This window comes from Neopsephotus bourkii, unplaced genomic scaffold (genome assembly GCF_033783945.1).
Source record: "Neopsephotus bourkii isolate Nb327-2 ecotype Australia unplaced genomic scaffold, CSIRO-AGI_Nbou_v1 NB_1825, whole genome shotgun sequence".
In the NCBI taxonomy this organism is placed as follows: domain Eukaryota; kingdom Metazoa; phylum Chordata; class Aves; order Psittaciformes; family Psittacidae; genus Neopsephotus; species Neopsephotus bourkii.
Genome location: NW_026902298.1, coordinates 4713840 through 4738792, shown reverse-complemented (window position 1 = coordinate 4738792; position 24953 = coordinate 4713840). Strand labels below are relative to the sequence as shown.

Here is a 24953-nt window from a genome sequence, read left to right as displayed (position 1 = left end):
GACATGTCTGTAGCTTCCTATGCTGGTGTAAAAAGACAGAACATCTTGGTAGCTGTAGAGACAACACGTAACATGGTGAGGAGCTGTTTCAGGAACCTCTCTGCCTATTGCAAACTGTTGGCCAAATTAGGGAACACAGAACTTGTCTTCTGTTTGAAAATACCAAGGATTATCTTAACTGTACTGAGAGTGTTATTTGGGGAATATATCTAAATCCTTTCTTTCACCCCCCAAAAGGCAATAAAACAGAATCATTTTCATTTAAAGCAATTTTAAGAAGACTGAGTGTTTTAAAAGCAATGAAAAGCAAGCTTTTCCAGTTCAGAGAAAAAAAAGCCTTTTTATTCTAAATATCTTGACTGTGCAAAATGTTAACTAGCTTTTATTGTGAGAATTTTACCCCATTTCTTTCACCCTGTGCATGGGAAAGTGTTTTTCCATAGTTAAATTTAGTGTTTCCAGCCCTGATTTGGCTCGACACAGGTATGTGACCTACTGCACACCCTTTCATACTCTCACTTCAGCACTGGAATTAGCTGTGCATACAGCCAAATACACAATGAATCCTAAGACATAGAATAGTTAGAATAGTTAGGGTTGGAAAGGACCTTACAATCACCTAGTTTCAACCCCCCTGCCATAGGCAGGGACACCTCCCACTAAACCATGTCACCCAAGGCTCTGTCCAACTTGGCCTTGAACACCACCAAGGATGGAGCTTTCACAGCTTTCTTGGGCAACCCATTCTAGTGCCTCACCACCCTTACAGTATCTGTTCTTTGTTGATGCTTCCCACAGCAACTGCAGGGTAAAGAAAAATACAGTAACAAGAAGTAAGGCAAAACACCATGAAAAGCTGGGGAAACTGCGAGGGAGGGACTTTATTTTAACTCTCTTCACATTTCTTTCTCTAGTCCACTGGGGTTTATACACTTATCATTTCCAGACATATGTCAAACCTCAACATAAGCTAGCACAAACACAGGGCAGATTGGATGTCAGGAAGCCAGTAGCCTCCTGTCCTCCCTTCACCAATGAAGGGCCATTTATATCAGATGGCTGTTTATCCTATTTTCTGGCAGCCCCAGGAGACTCCAAGCTATTCCAGTTCCTCATATTCTCTACTGTGAGGAACACCTTGATGTCTAAAATGAGTCTTTACCCCTGCAGTTTAAGTCATGAATGCTTACACCAACATGATAAACAAATTATGATTGCTTTGTTGCAGCTTTTTATGTACCTGAAGACAGTTGTAACATCTCTCCCCTACTACTGTGTTTGGTTCCTTAGGCTATAAATCTCCAGCTAATTTGAATAAGCCTGTTTTCTAGATCACCTTCCCAATTTTAGGTTGACCCTTTACCTTTGTCACTAAACATTAGGTTTTCCTGTTGTGAAGTTTGATACTAAAAGCTGTCCTGGGTTCATCTCCAGTAACTTTCTTCCCATAGTGAACTGCAGGCCAGCACTTTCTTTACTCTTCCGCCCAGAATAAAGTGCTTAGAGAATTGCTTTCTATTTCTTTTGACATCCCTTGTTTGTTGCAGCTTGTTTTGTGCTTTGAACATTTTCATTTTATCCTTATCTAATGGTTTTCTTTCGTGTTGATCCTTGAAAATCTGACCTTGCTTCTGCTTTTCATCTATTTCCATCTTTGAGAGGGGCTCACTAATGTGTTACTGTATTTCCTATCCTTCGCCTGCATGGCATTTTTGAATTAAGTACTTCTTAATTCTTCCATTCCTTACAAAGATCTAACCTTGAGATTTTCTAGGCTTGGTGAAGTCTGCTGATTTTCCTTTTTGCTCTTTTAAATGTCACAAATGCTGTTTTTCATGGTTGCTCTCACCCAAAGTGCTTTTTGTCTTAAACTTCTCAAGCAGTCCTCACCTACTGATTAAACACCTACAGAAGAGCCTCATCTCTCTTGTCACTGGGTACAGCCTGTATCTAAGTAATGTCACCTAGGCTTTCTGAGAACTTGATAAACAAGCTACTGCATTCTTCTCCTACCCATCATTATCAGCAAGTCCTGTGCTTTGGAGAATGCTCTGTAGCAGCTCACAAAAAGCTTTCTCCATATCACATTCCACATTTGATGGCATTAATCAGATACTTATCACAGGATGGACCATACACTTGTCACCTGTAAGCATGAATAGTCCTAATTCCTTCTGTGTTCTGCATCTCTGAACATGTGAATGAAAGTCCTTGATGCCTGAGGCAACACCTCCTTCCTACTCCGTTTGCTTACTTCTCCTGAACCCAGTAAATCTTTTTAATGTTATCTATTTATTTATGTGTCTAATGGTCTCTTCTGAGCAATTATTCTCTCATATAAATCTGACCATGAAATTAAGGTTTTGACATTCTCTTATCTAGTTTAAGCTGGAAATAGTTCTCTGCCTTTGTCTTGTTTACAGTGATGTGCGACTCTAGTAATTTGCTACTCTTGTGGAAGGTGTCAGTCAGCTCTGACTGATAGCCATCAGTAGCATGCTCCATGTGGTTGACTGTCATGCTGTTTATTAAGTAGATGTGGAGCATTCTTGAATCAGAATCCATCTTGTCTTTTTTAGGACCTTTGTGGAATTAAATGTTTAGGTCACTGCTGACAGGGACTGACTAAATTCACCTTTTTGTAAATGTTTTTCAGGAGGTCCAGCAATTTCTTGACTGCACTGTATAAGCTCAAAGCAGCCATCACCATCATGCATATTGAATGATCTTTATAGTCCTTAAATGCCTTTCCAATGACATCTTCATAATAATTCAAGCATGAGCTTGCTCCTGTACTGTTCTTCACCTGAATGCTCTCCTCCCTCCATGGTGATCCTTTCCAGAAGAAACAAAAATACCTCATTCAGACAGGTGGACATTTCTTTATAACAGATGAAGTGCTGCATTCCATCTTTCTTGGGTAGCCACACTCTGCTGTCAGAGATTGCTTTCCCGTTCTCCCACAGTCACTGCACATTATATGCAAAGTGGATTGAATTCAGTAAAATGGTGCCACACATCTGGGAAGGCTCTTACTGGTGCTGGGTATTTCACATGGAAGATGGGAAAGATGGGAAGGGACAAAACACAGAAAATCCAGGAAAACACATTTGAGTTTCTCACATTTTACCATAGCAAACATAAACCTAAAAAGTCTGAATCTCTATCTTCTGTGCGCATACAGTATAACAATATATATGGTCCTACAATGACAGCCCTACTTGTTCAGGTTTGCTTAGCTAGAGGAATCTGAAGACATATTTACTACCATTAGTATCCAGGGTTGCAGTGGAGGAAGTGAACAGGGTGCTCATGAGGGTGGTCACAGTTGTGGAACCCGTCATTTAAATAGGATCTCATCTGCCTCATCTGCCTCTACTTTTCTGTTCAGATATTTTAAAATAATTGTATGTACAATAATGATCAAAAACATCACATTATTTTATTGAGCTTTTATTTATTCATTAATTAATTTTGTAACTACTGCTGGCTTTGCCATGGCATTTACTGGAGCCTTTCTGTGATATAAAACTATGCTGTGATTTACTGCGAGTAAACCAAAGAGACCTTTAACAAAGGAGCAGAACACTTCCCTTTTGTTTGCTGAAGGGTATTTTTTTTTTACTAAAATCTCCATCACCCTGAATATCCTTAAAAAATTGGTAGCTGGGGTAATGTACACATGCAAATAAGATGTGATAACAGATACAGATCATTAAGATAATAGCTCTCCTGTTTCAATTTTATCTCTTGCTAGCACTGCAACAGCAAATGTCATTTTTCCTTTTTCCCTTCTTTCCATGACTCCTTATTTTCTTTGGTGCACAAGAATCTTTGTAAATGATATTTTTTACAATTTTTTTTATATGGTATAGTTGTTATCCTATATTATCCTATATCACACCAGCAGCATGTAAGGAAACCAGGAATTAGTCTGACAGCAAAGAATATAAGCACAAAAGAACTGGATGAAGGGAAAACATGTCATGATCCTAAAAGACAATTCCCCACTGTGCTGAATGGGAAGGTAATATTGGGGGCAGCCAGATCTGCACATGTCATAGGCCTCTTACCTTGTTGACAGCTTTCTACCCTGGCAAGCTGATGAATGAGCTATGTGAATTATTGTGTACACCTGACAGATAACTCAGCAAGGGGCTTTTACTGCTGGTGCTGCAGCTGTGCTTTCCTTCACAACAAGGTTTCTTTATGTGCAACTCTAAGTCTTGGCAGGATCATTTTAAGGACGTTTGCCCAGTGCTTAAAAAGCAACACCATTTATTTCTAATATTAGAATCACCCATTCACCTAAGGCAGAATAAACTTGGAAAGCACAGTGTCCATGCAAGGGAGAAAAAACAACCTTGCGTAGTGATCTGGTAAGAATATCCTTGTCCCATTTAATCTGTTAGGAATCTTTTGTAATCATCACTGTAATACTGGTCACCTGGGTTTATTCTATTATCTGTGAGAAAGCTATTCTTAACCATTTATTCACCTAAGTACCATATATACCCCACTGTTAACTTAAAGAACCATTTGTCTCACCAGCACACAGTCATGCGCTGGGTTAGTGGCAATCTATGCATCTTGCCACTTCTGTTGGTGAGGGTGGGAATAATACTGGACTTCATTTGGAGCTCCTTGTCACAGCCAGTTTCTGTTGAACCAGTAGAATTTAACAACGGATAATACCATTTTGAACCTTTCATAATGCAATCAGCAATGGAGTACTATGATATCCCCAGCCATTAAGAGAAGAAATACACACTAAGGAGGGACAGGCAGGACTAGGAAAGTAACTAGGTATTTCTCTCACTGTTCCCTTCTCCCTCATCTCCACTCCCCTTACCGAGTTCAAAGGATGTCCCAGGTCTAATATCCCAAATATATCTATATCATATTGCCACTGGCATCCCATAAGTGTTGTTACTCTACCATGGATGCAGAATTTAAGTACCACACACTACCAGTGCTTTTTTCTATTCATTCAAGACTGTTTTCCTACTCCACTTTCACTGGCCTTTAGATACCAGTTTAGCATTTGCTTTGCCACTTTGAATGTCTGAAGCTTTGCTGTCTCTACATTGTTGTCTCTGCAATACACACTTTGAGTGCATCTTTTATATAAAGCTCCCAAATGCTATTTGCCCAATAAGCTAAGCTGAAATACTTGTTTGAATTAAAAGCAGCTCTGTTGAATTAAGAAGCCCTTCTGAAGAAAAGTTGAGAAGGGTTATGTAATTTGAAGTTGTTATTTTTGTCTTTTTTAACAACTTAAAGTTATAAAACAGCATCTTTGTTGCAAACTTATCTTGGAGGGGATAACTATTCATTAAGTATTGCTATAAATTTTATAGCACTGCTGGATTACATCTACAAAACTGTTTCTCTGAAAAACGATAAAGAAATTAATTATAAGAAAACATTTTTTTTCTAAGTTGTTTATGCGACAACTCATAAAGCTGGGATATTGACAGCACAGCTCTCATTGTCTTAAATTCTGTTCAGTTCTAAAAACAAGACACACCACAGACAACCTACTGCTTCCTGCATTCATAAAACCTGTCAGATTTTATGAGGATGGATAAAACTGCTTAGAAACTTGCCAAAGATTAAGATGAATGTTTTGAAGAAAAGGTTAAATTGCTCATAAATTTAAAATACCTTCTGCGGCTTTTAGCACAAAACAACCCATAAATGGTTCTAACTCTTGGTCCAATAGAAACTAGACTACTAATTAGTAGAAACTAATGGTTCTAACTCTTGGTGCTGGTAGAAAGTGGGGAGCCTCCTGAGTGTGGCTGGGAACATTACATCTGCGTTCATCCCTAACTGGATCTAAGCTAGAAGGTAAATTTAACATCAGTGCCCATCTTTCTCCTTTTGTGAATGTGTATATGACTCTTTTGTGCTGAGTAAATGAGTGTATTTGAAATCTGAAGCATGTTCAACAGTCCCTTCATTTCCATTTCAGGCACTGGATATTTTTTTTTGCCTCTGGTAAAGTTATTATTTATTGACACTGCAGCTGTGCTAATAAGATGTAGTTGAATCCAGGCTTCAATAAAATCTGTCTTGTGCAGAACGAGTCACTGTCTGAGGTCTTGACTTCTCCACTGTGTGAGGACAGCTGAGTGCAGAGAACAGGGAATGTGCTGGCAACCAAATAACTGCAGCAAGTTTCCTCCATGTTCTGCAGTACAGAAGCAAAGTTTAAGCCAGACAGCCAATGATCAAAATAGAGCAATAAAACTGTATAGATAAAGGTTGCTCACATCTGTTACACAAGTTAAAATAAGGCTACCTTTTAAACAACTCATGAAGTTTTAAAATAAGACAAATTAAGCTTCTTTTTTATCCTTCAGCTATTTGATTTTTAGGATTTAAAGGTGATTTCTATAGTCACTAACAGCAGTGCCTTTTTAGAGAGACAAAACCCCAATCTGAGATTCTTCTATGATTCTCTCAGTGTAAGACTTACAACTTTTGAAAAACTGAAGTATCATGTCCATGATAACACAGCAGAAATCTGCAATGCTCTAATGAGATGTGTACATTTGTAGTGGAGTTGAGTGAACCTTTGTAAATGTCAGTACCTCCAAAAAAATCCTTTGTGAAACTGGAGAGAGGAGAATTGGCCTCAGAAATTTGTGTCATTCTATTTGATTTGGGTTTTCGTGTGGCTACTTGTGGTCAGAGTGTTGCAAGCAGAAAAGTTGACAGAAGGGGATTAAAATTTACTGTGTGCTACAGGGTCACACAACTCTGTAATATTCCAGTTATGAACAACCAAGAAAGACATGGATGTTCATGATGCTCTGCCCAGCTTCATTAGTCATGTCAGCAGAGAGGATTTCTTGCTTCAGAGGCAATGCCATACTGTCTAGCATCTGAGCTCTGAGCTGATATCTCTACTTGATCAGCATCAGTCCATTTAGAATTTCCTTAAGGTTCTTCGGGCCGTGCTCAATCATACAGTATAGACATGGTCTGCAACACAGTAGGGCCCATCACACTGTAACAACTCCTGTTCTCAAGGCCACCTTCTTTCAAGCAATATAATCAACCCAGTTTCAGTAAAAACCTGAATCCAAGACTTTCTTCTCAGAGCTCAATGAGGCTTAGTGTGATGCAGAGATGTGTTTAGAGATGGTGGGTTTCAGGATCTGTGATTTTTAATGTTTCAATGGTTTGGTTGTGAATTTTGCAGTCCTGGGGTAATAGTTGGACTTCATGATATTAAAGGGCTTTTCCAACCTTGTTGATTCCATGATTCTATGAAGAATATATTGTCTAAGTAGAAGGTACCAATGAGAAGCAAAGATGAAAAGGAAAACACTGAATTTCAAACTTTGTTTTCAAGAAAGTTTCTTTCTTACTCCTCTGAATGATTAACATTGTCCCTCTTCTATTTATCCCTGCAGTGATGGCTGGGCGGACAGGTACGACGTGACAGATGGGTACCAGCGTGAAGCTGTTGGTGGAATAACGATCAAGCTCCAGTCTCCTGATGTGAAATGGTTTGATGATTACTACCTTCAGCTTCGGCCAGAAACAAATCACCGAAATCCATGGTTTCAGGAATTTTGGCAGCACAGGTTCCAGTGCCGTTTGGAAGGGTTTCCTCAAGAGAACCCTAAATACAACAAGACTTGCACAAGTAAGTGAATTTATTTCTCCTGCTGTATAAACCATTGTGACTAAAGGTCTGGTGTAAACAGCTCATGTTGGACTGATGAAACCTGGTCTGGTGGAATCGTGAATGGGGTTGGAACTAAAGAGACTGGCACTACAATCCTTGCTCTTTCCAAAATGATGACAACCACAACTTTAAAAGTATTCATGTCTGTAAGGGAACAGATACTGCCTCAGTACTTAACTCTGTGTTTGGAAAACTTGATGCTAGTCTACCTCTATGGGCATCTAAACACTTTAATACAAAATTCAGTGCTTCTTTTCTGAAAAAGGGGTAATCATATTGCTTTAGCTCACAGGAGCAATGAGAGAGTTAATAAAGTAAAAGTTACATGAGGTCCATATGGTAGGGATGATTATTTGCGTACTCCAGATAGAAGACTAGCTGGTTTGAAAGATTTTGTCAGATTTTCTTTCAGCCATGAGTCATTTCAATAAATGCCATTTTAAGCTGATCTTTTTCATTAAATCATACTGATTTTAGCACTGCCACAACATTGTGTCATTTTTGCAAAAGAGTGTCAAAACCTTTTTTCCCAGAAAGACATGATGCATTTTTCTAGGGTTTTTTGGTTTGGGGTTTTTACTTGTTTTGTTGGGGTTTTGTGTTGTTTTGTTCTTGGCTTTTTTTGGTATGTTTTTTAATTATTTCCACTGATTACTCCTCATTTCATGAGATGCTAAGCAGTGCTAAGACCTTGGGCATCCTGCTGGTGCTGTGGCATAAGGTGGTGCTGTGCTGGCCATTAGGCCATCCACAGCTCTAAGCCACAAGGGACCTTCCCTCCTAAAAATATCAATATATTCCACAAACCCCTAAGACCAAGAAATGGCTTTAAGGGTAAAAGTTGTGGATTTACACAACATAAAACCCCACCTAAGTCCCACTTAACACTCATAAGTCTTTTTTTGATTTGGACAAGTTCATAGAGGAAGTCTGTGGCTGAGGTAGAAACTGAATCAAGGAATCCCAAAACCTCAGTGTACATCTTCATCACTCAGCTGACTTTTCTCCATTGTTTTCCTTCTGCTACTCTTCCAACACAGCCTGACACGTTTTATTTACACTATTGACAGATACTGCATATTGAGTAGTAAACTTCATTGATTTCCCCACAATAATGTAGACCTCTTTCCTGAGATGTCAGTATTGTGGGCATGGCTGGATATAGGCTAATGAAGACCTGGTTTTTATCTCTGTGCTGTGTTAGCGATGACATTTCAACTTGATTTTTCTGGGTTTCTTTTTTTACTTACTTTTTGCCAACATTGGGAGAATCTAATTTCTGTTTAATATGAAAGACTGGGAATTGTGAAACATAGATGTCTAAGAGTCTTGGTCTACAATGCCTAAAATACAATTCACCAACACAAAAACATTATCTCTGGGTGCAGAGAGATCCTATTTTAGAGATGAAGTCAACCAGTCGTGGATGTGAGACAACTTAATCATAAAGCTTGAATGGGTTGCTTTGAACAGCAATCATCACTGGAAGGTTTCCCACAAAGAGATCCTGAATGAGCTTCAGCTCAAATAGGTTCCTAAAACCTGTGAATGTCAAACACATAATACATAGATTGTTGTAATTACTTTTCCAGCAGCTTTATTATCATATTCAGTGCTCAGCCATGATGGTTATAGTAAAAGAACGGAACCCAGATTATAATAGCTTTAATTCTTTCTTGTTGCTGTAGGGTGGAAAATGTTAATTCAGTTGTGGATTTCCCCAGTTTAACAACACTATACACAGCAATCAATTAAAACTGTCCATTTGATCAGGGTTTTCACACAGGAAGTTGTTACTCATCATGTTACTCAGTTTCGTAGTTCTGAATTTGATCTAGACCATCTGTCAAAATTTATATAAAGAAAATTCAAAGGCTGGCCAGAAAGAAGACATGCAGATTTTCTTAATCACAACTTTGTGTGTCATAACTGCTAAGACACCTGTGCTGTTTTTCTCATAATATCCCAAAACTAAGCAAGGGTGTATGATAAAGTGAAAAAAATACTGAAGTAAGACAACTTTGTATATTTACCACCATCAAAACCACAAGTGTATTCTTTGAGAACTGCAGGATTTTGATGTTGGGAGTTTAACTTCAAAATTAACATGAACTTTTGAGACTATTGTGGTAGTGTTTCCTCCTAGTTTCCTATCTTTCCTATGACTTTAAAAATCATTTGGGATTCCTTGATTCAGTTTCTACCACAGCCACAAACTTCCTCTGTTAACTTGCTCAAATCAAAAAGATGTTGATTCCAACATTCATATTTGGTTTCTTAACTTTAAGCATGTCTTAAAACTAAAATTTCTTCAGTTCAGACTTCACAACAGTAAAAGATGATACTTGCCCTCAATGATCACAAGCATAGACTGGCCTGGCAGTTTCTGCCCAGTGATGAATATACTAGTGCTACTTCAAATTTATCTTGATAAGAAAGCAGGACTGTGTCCTTTAGTTTATCAGTTTATCTCACTGAATGCATTCTCTTATTCAGCAGCTGCATTAGAAAAAAAAAATGCTAAAAGTGTTTCTCAGGATTCCAATTAGAGAGATTGGGTTTACTGAGAAGTGCTGGAGAGAAATAAAAATCCATTTTTGTGCCAAAAAGCAAGCCATTCTTTACTGCTTGGGATAATGATGAAAAGATGAACATAAAGCTGATTGGTGTTGACAGATGAGGTCGATGTTAAATGAAGATGTCTATAAAGAAGCAATAACCATTACTTTAGTAGAAAAAAAAAAAAAAAAGGAATTATTCTGCAAAACCTGATTGCACTGCCATGAGGAAAAAAAATGGTTAACAGTATAAACAACTTATTCAAACAGCAAGAAAATAAGCACACGAAGATATGAGAGATGTCTGATTATATGATTGACTTCATGTGTGTCCCAGGTATGAATTTAGTTGTTTTACTTTACTGATCCCTGCCTTGTGTAATAGTAAATTACATTTACCTCTGTGACAGAAAATACATGAAATCACAAGTTAATGAAGCCAACACAGTGAATAGTGACATTTCATTACTTTTTTTTATTTGGGGGGATTATTTTTTTTTAATTCTCTTTATTTAGCAGGTTTCACAAAAATCAAATTCATTTTTAATGTAAAATACCCATAAATAGTGCCAAGCCAATATTATTAGGAAATGATAACCCAAAATATTTTTTCTCCATTCATTTCTATCAAGCACTAAATAGTCTCCATCCCTTCACATATACTGAGTTCACACTGAGATGAAAATCTTAGCATCAAGGCCACTTTTCATTTAAGATCTGAACACACTTTTAATTCAAAAGGGTGTCAGGGCTGTTGCTAAGTACATTGATTTTCTGCCCAGCTGGAGCACTACAGAAAGTGAGAAGTCTGCAGGTTTGCCTGACTTGATTTTCAGTGTAATCAGTTCCATGCCACAGGAGAGCTGCTACAAGCCACCTCTGAACACTAAGAGTCAGGGCAAAGAATTTAAAATGCATATTTAAAAGGAGATGTGTAATGGCCTCCGAACACTAGGATTGTACAGGAATTGGATTTGGCTTCAGTCAGATATGTTTTTTATTATTCTAAAGCCACAATTCAGTGAAGCTTGTAAATAGGTGTGCAAGTTGATCCAGATGAGTAACTCCACTCAACGACAATCCTGATGTCATAAAAGGCTAATCCAATCCTTTGGTATTGATTGCCTTTGGACCTTTGAAGACTAGGTGCACACTTGCACTCTTACAGACAAGTGTTCCCATCAGAACTCAAATTCTTAGTACCTTTTCCTGGTGTTATATAAATGTATCTTAGAGCAGAAACAAAACCCAATGCAAGCAAAGTAAGTCGTGGAACTCTGGCTCAACTGGCAATAGTGGAAAAAGTCAAGTCTTCAAAGTCAGGAGCAGAAGCATATATATTACATTTACCAGTCTGTTAAATGAATCCTTTTGCCTCTGCTGCTAAGAGACCCTATTTTTCCCATGCTTTGTAAAAGCCAGAGGCACAGATGGAACAGCATTTTTTGAAGTGTTACTTAAACACAGAGCAAAACCAGAATACTAATCCCAAGTATTTGTGATCTAAGCAAAGACAAGAAAGAGCAGATAGAGGCTGATGCTGATGAAACAGTGCAACATCTTAGTTTGGCTGGCAGAGGTTACAGACAAAGTGAGGTTACACAAAAAAAAGGTAGCGTCATCTAAAGGAACAATAGAAAGAAGAATCTGAAAGAAGGTGATGGGGCATTTGTGCAGGTATTTATGGCAGGGTCCTGACATTAAATACTGTGGTTCAAAGCAGCAGCGCAGATAACAGAAAGGGAAATGATGGAGGCTGGCTAATCACAAAGATCAACCACAGACAGGACACGGAGGGCACTGTAAGTGAAGAAAGAAACTTACGTCATAGAATCACAGAATCATAGAATGGTTTGGGTTGGAAACGACCTTAAAGCTCATCAAGTTCCAACCACCTGCCACAGGCAGGGACACCTTCCACTAGACCAGGTTGCTCAAAGTCCCGTCCAACCTGGCTTTGAACATTCCCAGGGATGGGGTATCCACACCTTCTCAGGGCAATCTGTGCCAGCGCCTCAACACCCCCACAGGAAGTGATTTCTTCCTTCTGTCTAATGTAAATCTACCTTCTTCTAATTTAAAGCCATTCCCTGTTGTCACTACATGCCCCTGTAAAAAGTCCCTCTCTGGTTTTCTTATACTTCCCCTTTAGGCACTGGAAGCTCTTTAAGATCTATCCAGAGCCTTCTCTTCTCAAGGCTACACAGCCCCAACTTTCTCAGCCTATCTTCATATGGGAGGTGCTCCAGTCCCCTGATAATCCTTGTGGCTTCCTCTGGACTTGATTAAGCCATGAGAACTGTACACAGTGCTCCAAGTGGGGACTCACAAGAGTAGAGTAGATGGGAGGGATCACCTCCTTCTACCTGCTGGTCACACTCCTGGTGTTGCAGCGCAGGATATGGTTGTTTTCTGGGCTGCAAGCGCACACAGCTGCAACATGTCAAGCTTCTTGTCAATCAGCTCCCTCAAGTCCTTCTCTTCTGGGCTCCTCTCAATCCATTCTCCACCCAGCCTGTATGTGTGCTTGGGATTGCACTTACCCAGGTGCAGGACCTTGCACTTGGACTTCATGAAGTTTGTATAGGATCACCTCTCAAGCCTGTCAGGGTCATCGCTCTGAATGGTCCTTCATGTCTGACACAAGGAGTAGTGACAGAGCTTATAGGGAATACAAACATACTTAAAGTGGTGAACAGGGAAAATCAGATTTGCAGCAGCATTCTCAATGGGTCTTAGCAGAATGCAGAAATCCAGACATTACAGTCATGATGTGACCATGTAGGTTTTCTGAGCCAAAAACGTATTTTCAAAGGTTCAGAAAATGACACAGGAGAATAGTCACAAATATATCTCCAAGAAGTTAATAACAGAATTAGAAGTGAGTTTATTTGCAGAAAGGGAGATTGGGGTGATTTGGGATAAATACCAGACAAATTTTGCAGCTCAAGGTACAGAGGGGCTCCAAAAATGTAAATGCAAAAATTACATGTTTGCTGAATCTCATTCAGCTCCAGCTACTTTTAATGAGGTGTAAATGACCCATAGAAAGTTCCACGGTTTCAGCTGAACAGAAATTTAGGTTAATAAATGGCCCTTTCTTTTCCAGAGAGAACTAAGGAATAGAACATGACTGTCTACTCTTTGCACTGCAATATGCTAATAATCTGTTGGTTAGATGTAAACTCAAATGCCAAAGTTGGTTTAATCAAAATATAGCCAATAAAAAAATAAATGGAGTCATAATGGAAGAGTATTTTCTGTGTTTCAAGAAATGTGTCACATTAAAAACTCATATTTCCATATTTAGAATTCCTACACTTGTGGTTTTTTTACTGCAAATAAAAACAAAGAAACAAAATTAAGTTAAAATTTGTTATTATTTTATAAACAGTGAATTCAAGAGCATTTTAATTCTCCTGAATACGTCCTGTCTGTCACTCAGATTGATATTTTTTACATTACATCTCATGCTTGGGCACTGGCGAGAGGAAGGATGGCCCAGCCCTCATTTTTATGGCTCACGTTTCAGATCTGGAGCTCAAACACTGTTTATCACTACCGTTTACAATGATGCTGGGTCACGTCCAGAAATTTCCAAAGGCAGATCAGCTATAAGGCATAGTTCCAAATCTGAATTTCCTAGAAGCCTCATATAATCTGAGCCAGAAACCAACAGACATGTCACTATTCTTTTGACTCACTTGGAGGAAAAAGCAGTGTGGCACTAAAAGCTACCATATATCCTGTTATACCTAGTTGAAATACTTTTTGATATACATTGATCCTCATTTTAAGATATCTGTAACTCAGACCCTTGAATAACTTCCGTCTTCCCACTGCTGTTATGAAATTCGTCAAAATCCTCCAAAATCTAAACTACAAAGTTACATCTATTTTTTCCTTCACTTTATGCTCCCTGCCTTCCTCCTTCCATATATTAGATGTTTTTATTCTTTGTAATATAATTCTTTTTCTTGCTGCCTTTTTGAACTTTGAAATTTATCTGGAAGAGAATAATACCACTGTACAGGTAGAACCTGTCTCTCCAGCCTTCAGAATAAAAGTAAATTATAATTAAATGCATTCAGACTATATATATTTCTTATTAGATGGATGAACTAGAGTAGCTCCTGTCGTTTTCTCTCAGCAGTCTGCCAGCATTTAATGTGCTTTTGCATCTGTAGCGGTTGTGTTTCATGGTAATTTATGACCAAAGAAATTGAATTCTGTAGAAGGTGAAAGGATAGTAACGCTGTTAAGAAAATGGTGTGAAGAAATAGATATTCATTTACTTGCTTTGTCCTAGGACTTAATGTTACTCTTCTTGCTAATTTTACCAAACTTGAGAACAGAAGGCAGACTTCCACTGGGTTTTAGGGGCCCAAGGAGCACTCTAGTCAGATTTATGAGAGCTCTGGACTTGCCTTGTTCACGTAGGCTTAGACAGACTTTAAATACCAAAGTTAATCAAGTATTTGGAAGAAATCTTTTGAAAGTCCTCTCTGGATTTCAGGACGCTGACTTTGGTCCCTCCGGCATTCTCAAATTTAACATTTTAGTGATAATTATCACATTAAGTGTAACAGTACTTGTACCGGCTTTCAGCTGCTAAGAGTGAGTTAGAATTGGTCAAAAGCATTTGTTGACTGGATTTTACCAGAAGATATATGCTCGTCAAATTTGACAAATGTTCTGTAGTAGCATGTTGATGCAAGGGCACACACTTTGAAAGGAAAGCACTGTAATGAGTAATTTTTGGTTTTGTTGTTTCAATAACACTGAAGTGTTTTGTTTCAAGTTTATAATTTGCTTTTATAGTGTTCCACTGTTATGTCATGTTTTTTGCCTCAGCAACAAAAATTACATTTTCCAGTGTTGCCAAATATTCTTCTTTTTTTCCTCAGAATTTACTTTTCAGAAAATATTCAATTCAATCTTGAGGTTTTGTGTTAATTTTGAATGGAAAAGGGCACTTGAACTAAAGGAAATTTCCCTCAGAGCAGAAACTATTTCTGTTTTTCAGTCCAAGAGCCTGTAAAAAAAATAAAATTAGGATAATAAGTAAACAAATATACTATTGCATTTGATTTTTAGCAGAAAAACACACCTGGAACCTCATAAATAGCAGAGAACTTCAAGTCACTTTTTCTTTCACATTGCTTTAGCAGAAAGCTCTGATGACAGGTTTTGTAAAATGCCCCAAAAGAAGATGTTTTTGTGTCTTTAAACAATGATACATTAATTAGATATGAACATTATGCTTCACCTTGGTTCATATATATAACCTATCCTCAACTTTATAAGACTGCACTCATTTCTTCACTGAAGAGACATGCATGTTTCTGGGATGACTAACTTAGTGGCATGCCATCCAGGACATGCAGATCACAAGGAGGTTGCTGATGTGTTCCCAAGGAGTACAACTGTGACAGCATGGACCCACGATGGACCAAAATCATACACAATATGCTGCAGCAGACAGGCACTAATGTGCCTTTGTTGCAAAGATTAGTCTGCTGTCCTTATTTTTTGTTTTTGAGATATTCACTAAGGAAAAAGGGAAAGGGAAAAACACTCCCACATTTGCTGGCTGCCTTGAACTTCAACTACTACTAGCAGAAAGTGAATATGGGACATATTTGCTAGCATAATTAGAACTCACTTCTGTTGGCTTCTCGTCTCTCAAAACAAAAATTAACACAAAGGATTGAATTATTTTAATTACATATATATATAAACTACATAGAAACCAGTTTGTTAATTAGTGTTGGAGAAACATTATGAGACAGTTGGAGACTTTAGGTTATATTTCTGGTTTCCTCTGTGATGTCCCCTCAGATTTTGTCAAAACAACATTCTCATTACTGAGAAATTTTAAAATAAACCAAATAAAACTGCAATTTAGGTTTATTGCAGTGTTAAACCTGATGCATAGCAAACAAACTGCCCTGCACTTTGAAAAATATATTCTCTCATATTCTGTCCCATATTTCATTCTCTTGTTTCTCCTCAGAGAATAAAATAAGGGGGGGGACTGTCTGGAATATAAATTAATTTTACTCTTCCTTTTACCCTATCCCAATTCCTTAAAACTCAAAGTATTCTCTGCTTTGGAAAAGTTAGAAAGCAGGAAAAGCATATTGAACCATGGTTACTTTGAACTCTTTTAACAGCCTTGCTTGATGAGGCTTTGTAATGTCACCAGCTGGCAAACAGAAAAAAATAGCATTTCATCTTCCTTGAGGGTAAAAACTAGAGGGGAAATAAAAGAGGGATGACAGGTTTTCCATCACAAATCCATAAAATAAGGAATTTCATTGAAGCATGTTTTCTGTTTATTTGCATAAGTACAGGAAGCAACAGTGAAATTTCAGCATTCCCACAAGATTTGGGTTGATTCTGTCTTGTTTTTCCACACGGGGGGAAAAAGGGGCTGACTTAGGCAGGTTGTTTGATTGTTCCTTCTAGTCCTGCTTCCAGAAGGTTCTAGAACAACAGATCTGCAGGGGCAGTTGGATCTGGGTACTATGGGAGGAATGCTGCAGCATAAGAAGAACCCCACACTGTGTCAAGAGCTAGCTCACCTTGCAATGGGACTATGAGCTACTTTATGGGTTTTCTTGGGTTGGCACACTGTTTTTTAAATAGATCTAAGTAATGAACCCCTGCCAGTAGGAATCACTTTCCTGGTCAATGAAGGTGATTCCTTTTCCATCATCAACATGGTTGTGTTTTGGAGAAGTGACAACAGAAAAAAAACACAAATTTGGATGAGTTTAGTGTTGGGCAGTCTCTGCATGGCTAATCACAGGTTAAAAGATGATTTAGAAGCCATCCCTGCTCAGCTCCTCAGATGAATTCCCTGGTTCATCCTAGCAGGCTGCCTTACCTCAAGCTCCATCAGTGTGCATGTACTTGAGCTTGCCTTCACACGGCCCCAAGCCTTGTTTCACAAGGTATTGCCTAGTAGCAGTGTGTGACACCTGGCATAGCCCACAGTTATCCTCGGCTGTGATATTGCTGGAGTGTCCTAAAGTGGGTCACTCCCAGAAGCATGGGCAGAAAAGGGACATGTTGCGATGCTCTGAATTTATACCATTCTCAGGATGTTCTTCACCTTTGTTAGAGTTACAGCCCTATAGTCAAGCTGGGAACATACAGACAAGGTATCTGGAAAGGGTCCAGAGAAGAGCCACAAGGCTGATCAGAGGACTCGGAAGTCTCACAAAGAAAGGCTAAGAGAGCTGGCTTTGCTCAGGCTTGAGAAAAGAAAGCTCAGAGGACACCTTACCATGTTCTAGTAGTTAAAGGGTGGTTACAAAGAAGATAGAGACTCCCTTTTTAAAAGGAGTCACATTGAAAAGAGGAGGGGTGATGGGCACAAGCTCTTTCTGGGGAGATTCCGACTGGACACAAAAGGAACATTTTTCACAATGAGAACAGTCAGCCATTGGAATAATCTTCCCAGGGAAGTGGTGGATTCCCCAGCATTAGACAATTCTAAGGTTCAGATGTACAGGGTGCTCAGACATCCAATGTAGGTGATGCTTTGCCAAGAAAATTTGGCCTAGATAATCTTTGAGGTGCCTTTCAACCTGGTGTTCAGTGATTCTATGATCCAATAATTTAAATCCAGACGTACCCAGAATATATATTTGACCAGGAAAAAGCATTGTTGTTAACCACCTGCTCCAGTGGCAGCAAATTCCTAAGCTGATATTTAATGCATTTAAACATATTGCAAAGGCTCGCCTGAATCCTGTATATTTAGATCCCTAAATGATCTATAGAATAAATATTTACATACTTATATTTCCCATGAAATCCAGAATAATTTTACTTTAATTTCAGACAGTGCAATAGCCAATAACAAGCCTATTGCATTAAGCAGAGGAAAAGCAGGAAGATAATAAGAAGTAATCCTCTTCCTGAGGAATATTTAGTCTAAACAAAGATTATAGATAAAAAGTAGTAGAAAGGAAGTCTTATAGATAGCAAACTGAAGGATGGATGGATGGATGGATGGATGGATGGATGGATGGATGGATGGGTGGATGGATGGTCAGAACTGGCACAGAAGGGAGATTTGACTGTGTAATATTTCTTAGAACTGGCTATGACTTCAAATCTGGGATATCTCATGTTCTCACATGTTGGAAAATAATAGGATAAGCCCTTATTTACTTACCAAAATTACCTGGACAAGTGTGAGAGAAGAAACAGAACACAATTGAGAGTTCTGTGCCTGTGCTCGAACCGCTGCAATTCCCCCATTTCTTAGAGAATTCTACAATGTTTGATCATTTATGATTGCAAGTACTGTCCCTCTGTCCTCATTAGGTCTGTTTTGATTCACACTGCATTATTCTGCTGCCTTGTACAATTTAATTGCAGCAGGCAGAATTTTGTTTTGATTTCTGTAGTAATTGCCATGATACAGTGTTAACACTTATTGATTCTGAGGTACTGCAGTACAGATAACTTCCTACACTCATTTGGACATAATGACCAAGTTCAGCACAGATTCATAAATAGTTAATATTAGTCCAAACAATGTTTGTGAATAATATTAACTATTCAATCCTGAAAAGATTGTTCACTCCTACCATAGGAAAGGTGCTTAAGACTGTCAACTGCAGAAAGAATTAACTGAAGACCTACGAAGCACAGATTTGTACCTGACCCACATACATGGTCACCTTCGTACCCCCAGTTTCTGCTGTCTGCAGCATCCTGAGAGTGATGCTGAGTCTGGCTGCAAACTGTGCACCAAAAAACATTCACAACTCAGGGGAGGTTACTCTAAACAGGCTGTATCCTGGTCCTAAGGTTTGAACATCCTTTTGCAGCTGTGGGTTTTTGGGTGCTTTCCTGGGGAACTTCATCTGTTTTAGTGTCTTTCAAAAGAAATTCGTTGTGTTGCTCCTAAACTGTGACATCCAGTCCAAACCAAAGCACAGTGTGTAGAAACAATTTGGAGATTGGTTTTGAAAGCCCACACCTAAACTGAGCTCATACTTTCATTTGAACATGTCCTGCTTGTTGATACAAGCCAAGATTAAACAGCAACGTGCTGACTTCCCAGCCCACAGGAAAGCAAGATATTTGCATTTTCTTCTTTGCAAGTTTTTCTCGTGTGGGAATGGTCAAGATGGAGAAAAGCAAATCTCATACAAATATAGGATTTTTATTCTAAGAGAAAGGAGTTCTACTCTAGATATTATAAATAAGCATGTGGGTTACAGTCTGTGGATATTGATTCAGAGAAATCTCCAGGAACTCACCAACAAAGTTTAAGTTGACAAACAAGTATTCTTTATTGCGGCCCTGAGAGACACCGGTGTCTTGTCCAAGCATAAACCAGGCTGTGATTATATTGTCTTTAAACAAACATATTCATTAGATTACATACATTACACCATACTTTCAGAGAATGCCTCCTGCACACTCACTAAAATGTGATAGTGGGCTTTGGGACCCCTGGTGGTTATTTCTTCATCACTTTATTTTAGGATCATTGTCATATCAGTAACCACCAGTCGGTTCTAGCAAAGCTTATTTTAGTAATTCCCTTTTCTCTATAGTTGCTAGCAAAGCCTAACATCCTTGAAATGACTTATTTACAATACTATTCTTCAATCAACCCCCTTATTCAATCCACCCTATTCTTCAGTCAACCCCATTCTTCAATATTTATTCACTGACCAGTAACACTGTAAGAACTCAAATTCTATTAGATTTTTTCACTATTCATTATTAAGAGTGTAATCAGTAAAGTCAATTCTATTGAACATTACTGGAGTCATCATCACTAAATTTATCCATGCCACCCTTCCATCTCATGATGATCTTGTGTCAGGAAAGTTTCTTGACTGAAGACACACTTCTGTATAAATTTAAGAGTATGTGTTTGAGTTCCAACAAGAAAACCAGACTCTAACATTTCATAGAATCATAGAATAGTTAGGATTGGAAAGGATCTTAAGATCATCAAGTTCTAATCCCCCTGCCATGGGCAGGGACACCTCACACTAAACAATATCACCCAAGGCCTCGTCCAACCTGGCCTTGAAGGCTGCCAGGGATGGAGCATTCACAACCTCCCTGGGCAACCTATTCCAGTGCCTCACCACCCTAACAGGAAAGAATTTCCTCCTTATATCCAATCTAAACTTCCCCTGTTTAAGTTTTAACCCATCACCCCGTGTCCTATCACTACAGTCCCTAATGAAGAGTCCCTCCTCAGCATCCTTGTAGCACCCTTCAGATGCTGGAAGGCTGCTCTGAGGTCTCCACACAGCCTTCACTTCTCCAGGATGAACAGCTCCAACTTTCTCAGCCTGTTTAAATGGACAATGTGTTTAATAAAGCTACCTAAATAATACTTGTTGCAGAAATAGATTTAAAATATTTCTCCTTTTTTTTTCGGCTGAGAGACTGCTTTTTATTTTGAGTGTTCAGCGTTCCCTCAAAACCACTCATAGAATCATTGAGGTAAATAGTGTTATTTACATTCGTCAAGTCTAATGTACCTAAGTACTTTGTGAAATGGGTTGAAAGCCACTTTCAGACTTTACCACTTTTGAATACTGGTATTTTTAAAGACCACGTGATTGTAAATTAAAGAGCAAAAATCGTCTTTTGTCTCAGTGTTTAAGATGTGCTCCTTAACCACAAGATTCCTGAAGTACTGCAAACTGACAGTCAGGCTTGGCAGGTTGGATTTGCCCCTGTATAGCAAAGCGAGGCTTTAACATCTCAGGGAAATGTTTTCTCCAGCTGCAGGAAGTATATTAAAATTCTCATAACGGTTAATTCCCTCACAACTCCGTTGGCAATTGCCAGCAGCCTCTATGAAGAGCTAAGCAGCCTCATTACAAATGATCAGGTGAACTCAATGAGGCTCAATGTTTAAAGGAAATCAGGATAATACTGCTGTAAAATTGAAGCACAAAGCCCAGTGGAGAGTGTTCCTGAAAGAATTAAGCTATTACGTTTTTAAGCAATCATATGCAATAAAGAAGCTGGAATACACTTTCATAATAAATACTATTGCTGATGCAAATCTGATTCATTCTAATGGCTACTATAATTAACCGTATGGTTTGTGAGCTGTTAATTGTGAGGATGAATAATTGGTTAAACCAAGTTTTGTATATTGCAATGTAGTAGGCTTGTTCAATTTTCCACTTAATTTCAATTAATATGGGTTTTACATGTACAGCACTGTTGCAGTTTTTATGCCTATTATTTTTAATTAGGAAAAAGCAATACCTTGGTAGAACAGAGCAAATGAGCAACGCTGTATGCTATTTCTAATGTTTTTTTTCCATTACGAATATTTCAAGCTGCTGTCATTTAAGTATCCACAATGTTAATCACTGCTCCTGAGGCTGGCTGGAACTCAGAGTGCCAGCTCTGCCATGAAATGAGGGGAAAAAAAGGGAACTCTCAGACCCCTTATTCGCTTACTGACCTCTACACAGTGATTTTCAGTTCTACATATCTTTGCTGCCCTTCCTGGTGTTTTCAGTACTCCAAAATGTTTTAGTGATTACAACAGTGTGTTGATGTTCATTACTGAAAATGTGAGCTTGCAGATGTACTTGTTGTATGATGAGATCAGTCACCAGCTGGAGATTCTTACCCATCTCAAGATAGTTGGTTGACGTTCAAGGACTGCTTTTTCCGAGCTCAAGATCAGAGCATCCCGACACGTAGGAAGTCAAGGAAGAGGGTCAGGAGACCTGCGTGGCTAAATAGGGAATTACTCGGTATGCTCAAGTGGAAGAGGAGAGTTTACAGGTCATGGAAGGAAGGGCTGGCCACTTGGGAAGAATATAAGGCTGCTGCTAGAGGATGTAGGAAAGCTGCTAGGATGACTAAGGCCTCTTTGGAATTAAAGCTGGCGAGAGGGGTCAAGGACAGCAGAAAGAGCTTTTTCAAATACATGGCAGGTAAAACTAACACCAGAGGCAATGTAGGCCCGCTGATGAACGGGACGGGTGCCCTGGTGACAGAAGATACAGAGATGGCAGAGTTACTGAATGACTTCTTTGTCTCTGTCTACTCTGCCGGAGGCAGTCCTGAAGAGCCCTGTACCACTGAGACCTCAGATGAAGACAGGTCAACGGAGCGGTCTGCCTTAGTCGATGAGGAATGGGTTAAAGACCAGTTGAGCAATCTGGACATCCATAAATCCATGGGTCCAGGTGGGATGCACCCGCGGGTGCTGAGGGAACTGGCTGAGGTCATTGCTAGACCGCTCTCCATCATCTTTACCAAGTCTTGGGAAACGGGAGAGGTGCCTGAGGACTGGAGGAAAGCAAATGTCACTCCTGTCTTCAAAAAGGGCAAGAAGGAGGACCCGGGTAACTATAGACCGGTTAGCCTCACCTCCATTCCTGGGAAAGTGATGGAACACCTTATCCTTGGTGCCATCTTAAGGCATATCAAGGATAAGAGGGTTATGAGGGGCAGTCAACATGGCTTCACCAAGGGGAAGTCATGCTTGACCAATCTCGTAGCCTTTTATGAGGAAATAACACGGTGGATGGATGATGGCAGAGCGGTGGATGTGGTCTACCTTGACTTCAGCAAAGCGTTTGACACGGTCTCCCACAGCATCCTTGCGGCTAAATTGAGGAAGTGTGGTCTGGATGATCGGGTAGTGAGGTGGACTGTGAACTGGCTGAAGGAGAGAAGCCAGAGAGTTGTAGTCTATGGGGCGGAGTCTAGTTGGAGGCCTGTATCTAGTGGAGTGTCTCAAGGGTCGGTACTGGGACCACTATTATTTAATATATTCATCAACGATTTAGATGAAGGAATTGAGTGTACTATCAGCAAGTTTGCTGATGACACTAAGCTGGGAGGGGTGGCCGACACGCCAGAAGGCTGTGCTGCCATCCAGAGGGACCTGGACAGGCTGGAGGGTTGGGCGGGGAATAACTTGATGAAATATAACAAGGGAAAGTGTAGAGTCCTGCATCTGGGCAGGAACAACCCCAGGTTCCAGTATAGACTGGGGAACGACCTGTTAGAGAGCAGTGTAGGGGAGAGGGACCTGGGGGTCCTGGTGGACGACAGGGTGACCATGAGCCGACACTGTGCCCTTGTGGCCAAGAAGGCCAATGGCATCCTGGGTTGTATTAGAAGGGGGGTGGTTAGTAGGTCGAGAGAGGTCCTCCTTCCCCTCTACTCAGCCCTGGTGAGACCTCATCTGGAATATTGTGTCCAGTTCTGGGCTCCTCAGTTTAAGAAGGACAAGGACCTGCTGGAGAGAGTCCAGCGCAGGGTAACTAAGATGATTAAGGGAGTGGAGCATCTCCCCTATGAGGAGAGGCTGAGGGAGCTGGGTCTCTATAGTTTGGAGAAGAGGAGATTGAGGGGTGACCTTATTAGTGTATATAAATATATAAAGGGGGAGTGTCACGAGGATGGAGCCAGGCTCTTCTCAGTGGCAAACAATGAAAGGACAAGGGGAAATGGGTATAAATTGGAACACAAGAGGTTCCACTTAAACCTGAGAAGAAACTTCTCAGTGAGGGTGACGGAACACTGGAACAGGCTGCCCAGGGAGGTTGTGGAATCTCCTTCTTTGGAGACATTCAAAGCCCACCTGGACACGTTCCTGTGTAACCTTATCTAGGTGTTCCTGCTCTGGCAGGGGGATTGGACTAGATGATCTATTGAGGTCCCTTCCAATCTCTAACATACTGTGATACTGTGTGATACTGTGTGATCTCCACAAAAGGTGCGTAGACATCAGACTGTATGCTTATCTTCTGGATGGACATTGTTAAGCTAGACAAGTGCCATCCTTGGAGTCATATATTAGTCTTCGTTTCTTTCAAGGAAAAAATTGTCTCTACATCAGTCTTTTCGTGGCACAAATTCTCACATTGTGCTGCTCCTGCAGCTCAGATGGGCAGGTGTAATCTCCATCCTCCTCTCCAGCTCATAGGGATTGCTGCTTGACTGATAAAAGGACAGTAACTGTTCTAGTAGAGCTCTTTGTTTGTCCTCCTTCCAGAGCCAAGTCTTTCCAGGTGTTTGACAAATTCCCAGCACCACTGATGCAATTGCTTTGTCTCTGACTCTTCTCACTTTCCCAGTATTAAAGATACTGTGGCTGGAGTGCAGCTGGCAGCTTTGCTGACGACATATGAGGCAGAAAACCTCCAGCTTTCTCTTCCTTAGCTGGACTGATGCTGCCAACAGAGTAAATCTCTGTCATTAGTAACACTGGGTTATAAAATAAAGGCCTTCAGGGTGTTGCTGAATGAATTTTTATTGTGCATTTCACAGAAGCTTTAATAGAAATCCAGACATTACATTTTAAAAGCCAAACAAAATAAGGTTTACCAATTCCAGTTAAACAAAGTCATTGCCCAAGCCACATCATCAAACCCTTCACAGACATTTTAATACATTCATCTGCACTGCACCATTATCTTCACTTTGTAAATACAGAGGAGCATGAAATACAGAGGTAGGAGAGCTGTTAGCAGAGGAACTTTTGGTACAGTAAAGCAGTTGTTTTGTGTGCACAGGATTGCTTACCATGTCTCTGAAACAAAAGTGTTCACTGCAAAGTCACTGCAGAATAGACCCCAAGTTAGCATTTACACTTCAGCAAAGAATTTCTAAGAATTTTGAGAGATTTTTGCAGGCAGGGGGAAATTCCT

The 24953-nt window shown here is 39.7% G+C and overlaps 1 protein-coding gene across 4 annotated transcripts in view; it reads left to right on the top strand.

Moving 5' to 3' along the window:
* Window positions 1-24953, top strand: part of GRM5 (glutamate metabotropic receptor 5) — a 260905-nt gene that overhangs the window by 190999 nt on the left and 44953 nt on the right. For all 4 annotated transcript variants that reach the window (XM_061343758.1, XM_061343760.1, XM_061343757.1 and 1 more), the window contains one exon: window positions 7428-7663. In XM_061343758.1, coding sequence (XP_061199742.1) covers window positions 7428-7663 — 236 coding nt within the window. The remainder of the gene's footprint in view (window positions 1-7427; window positions 7664-24953) is intronic.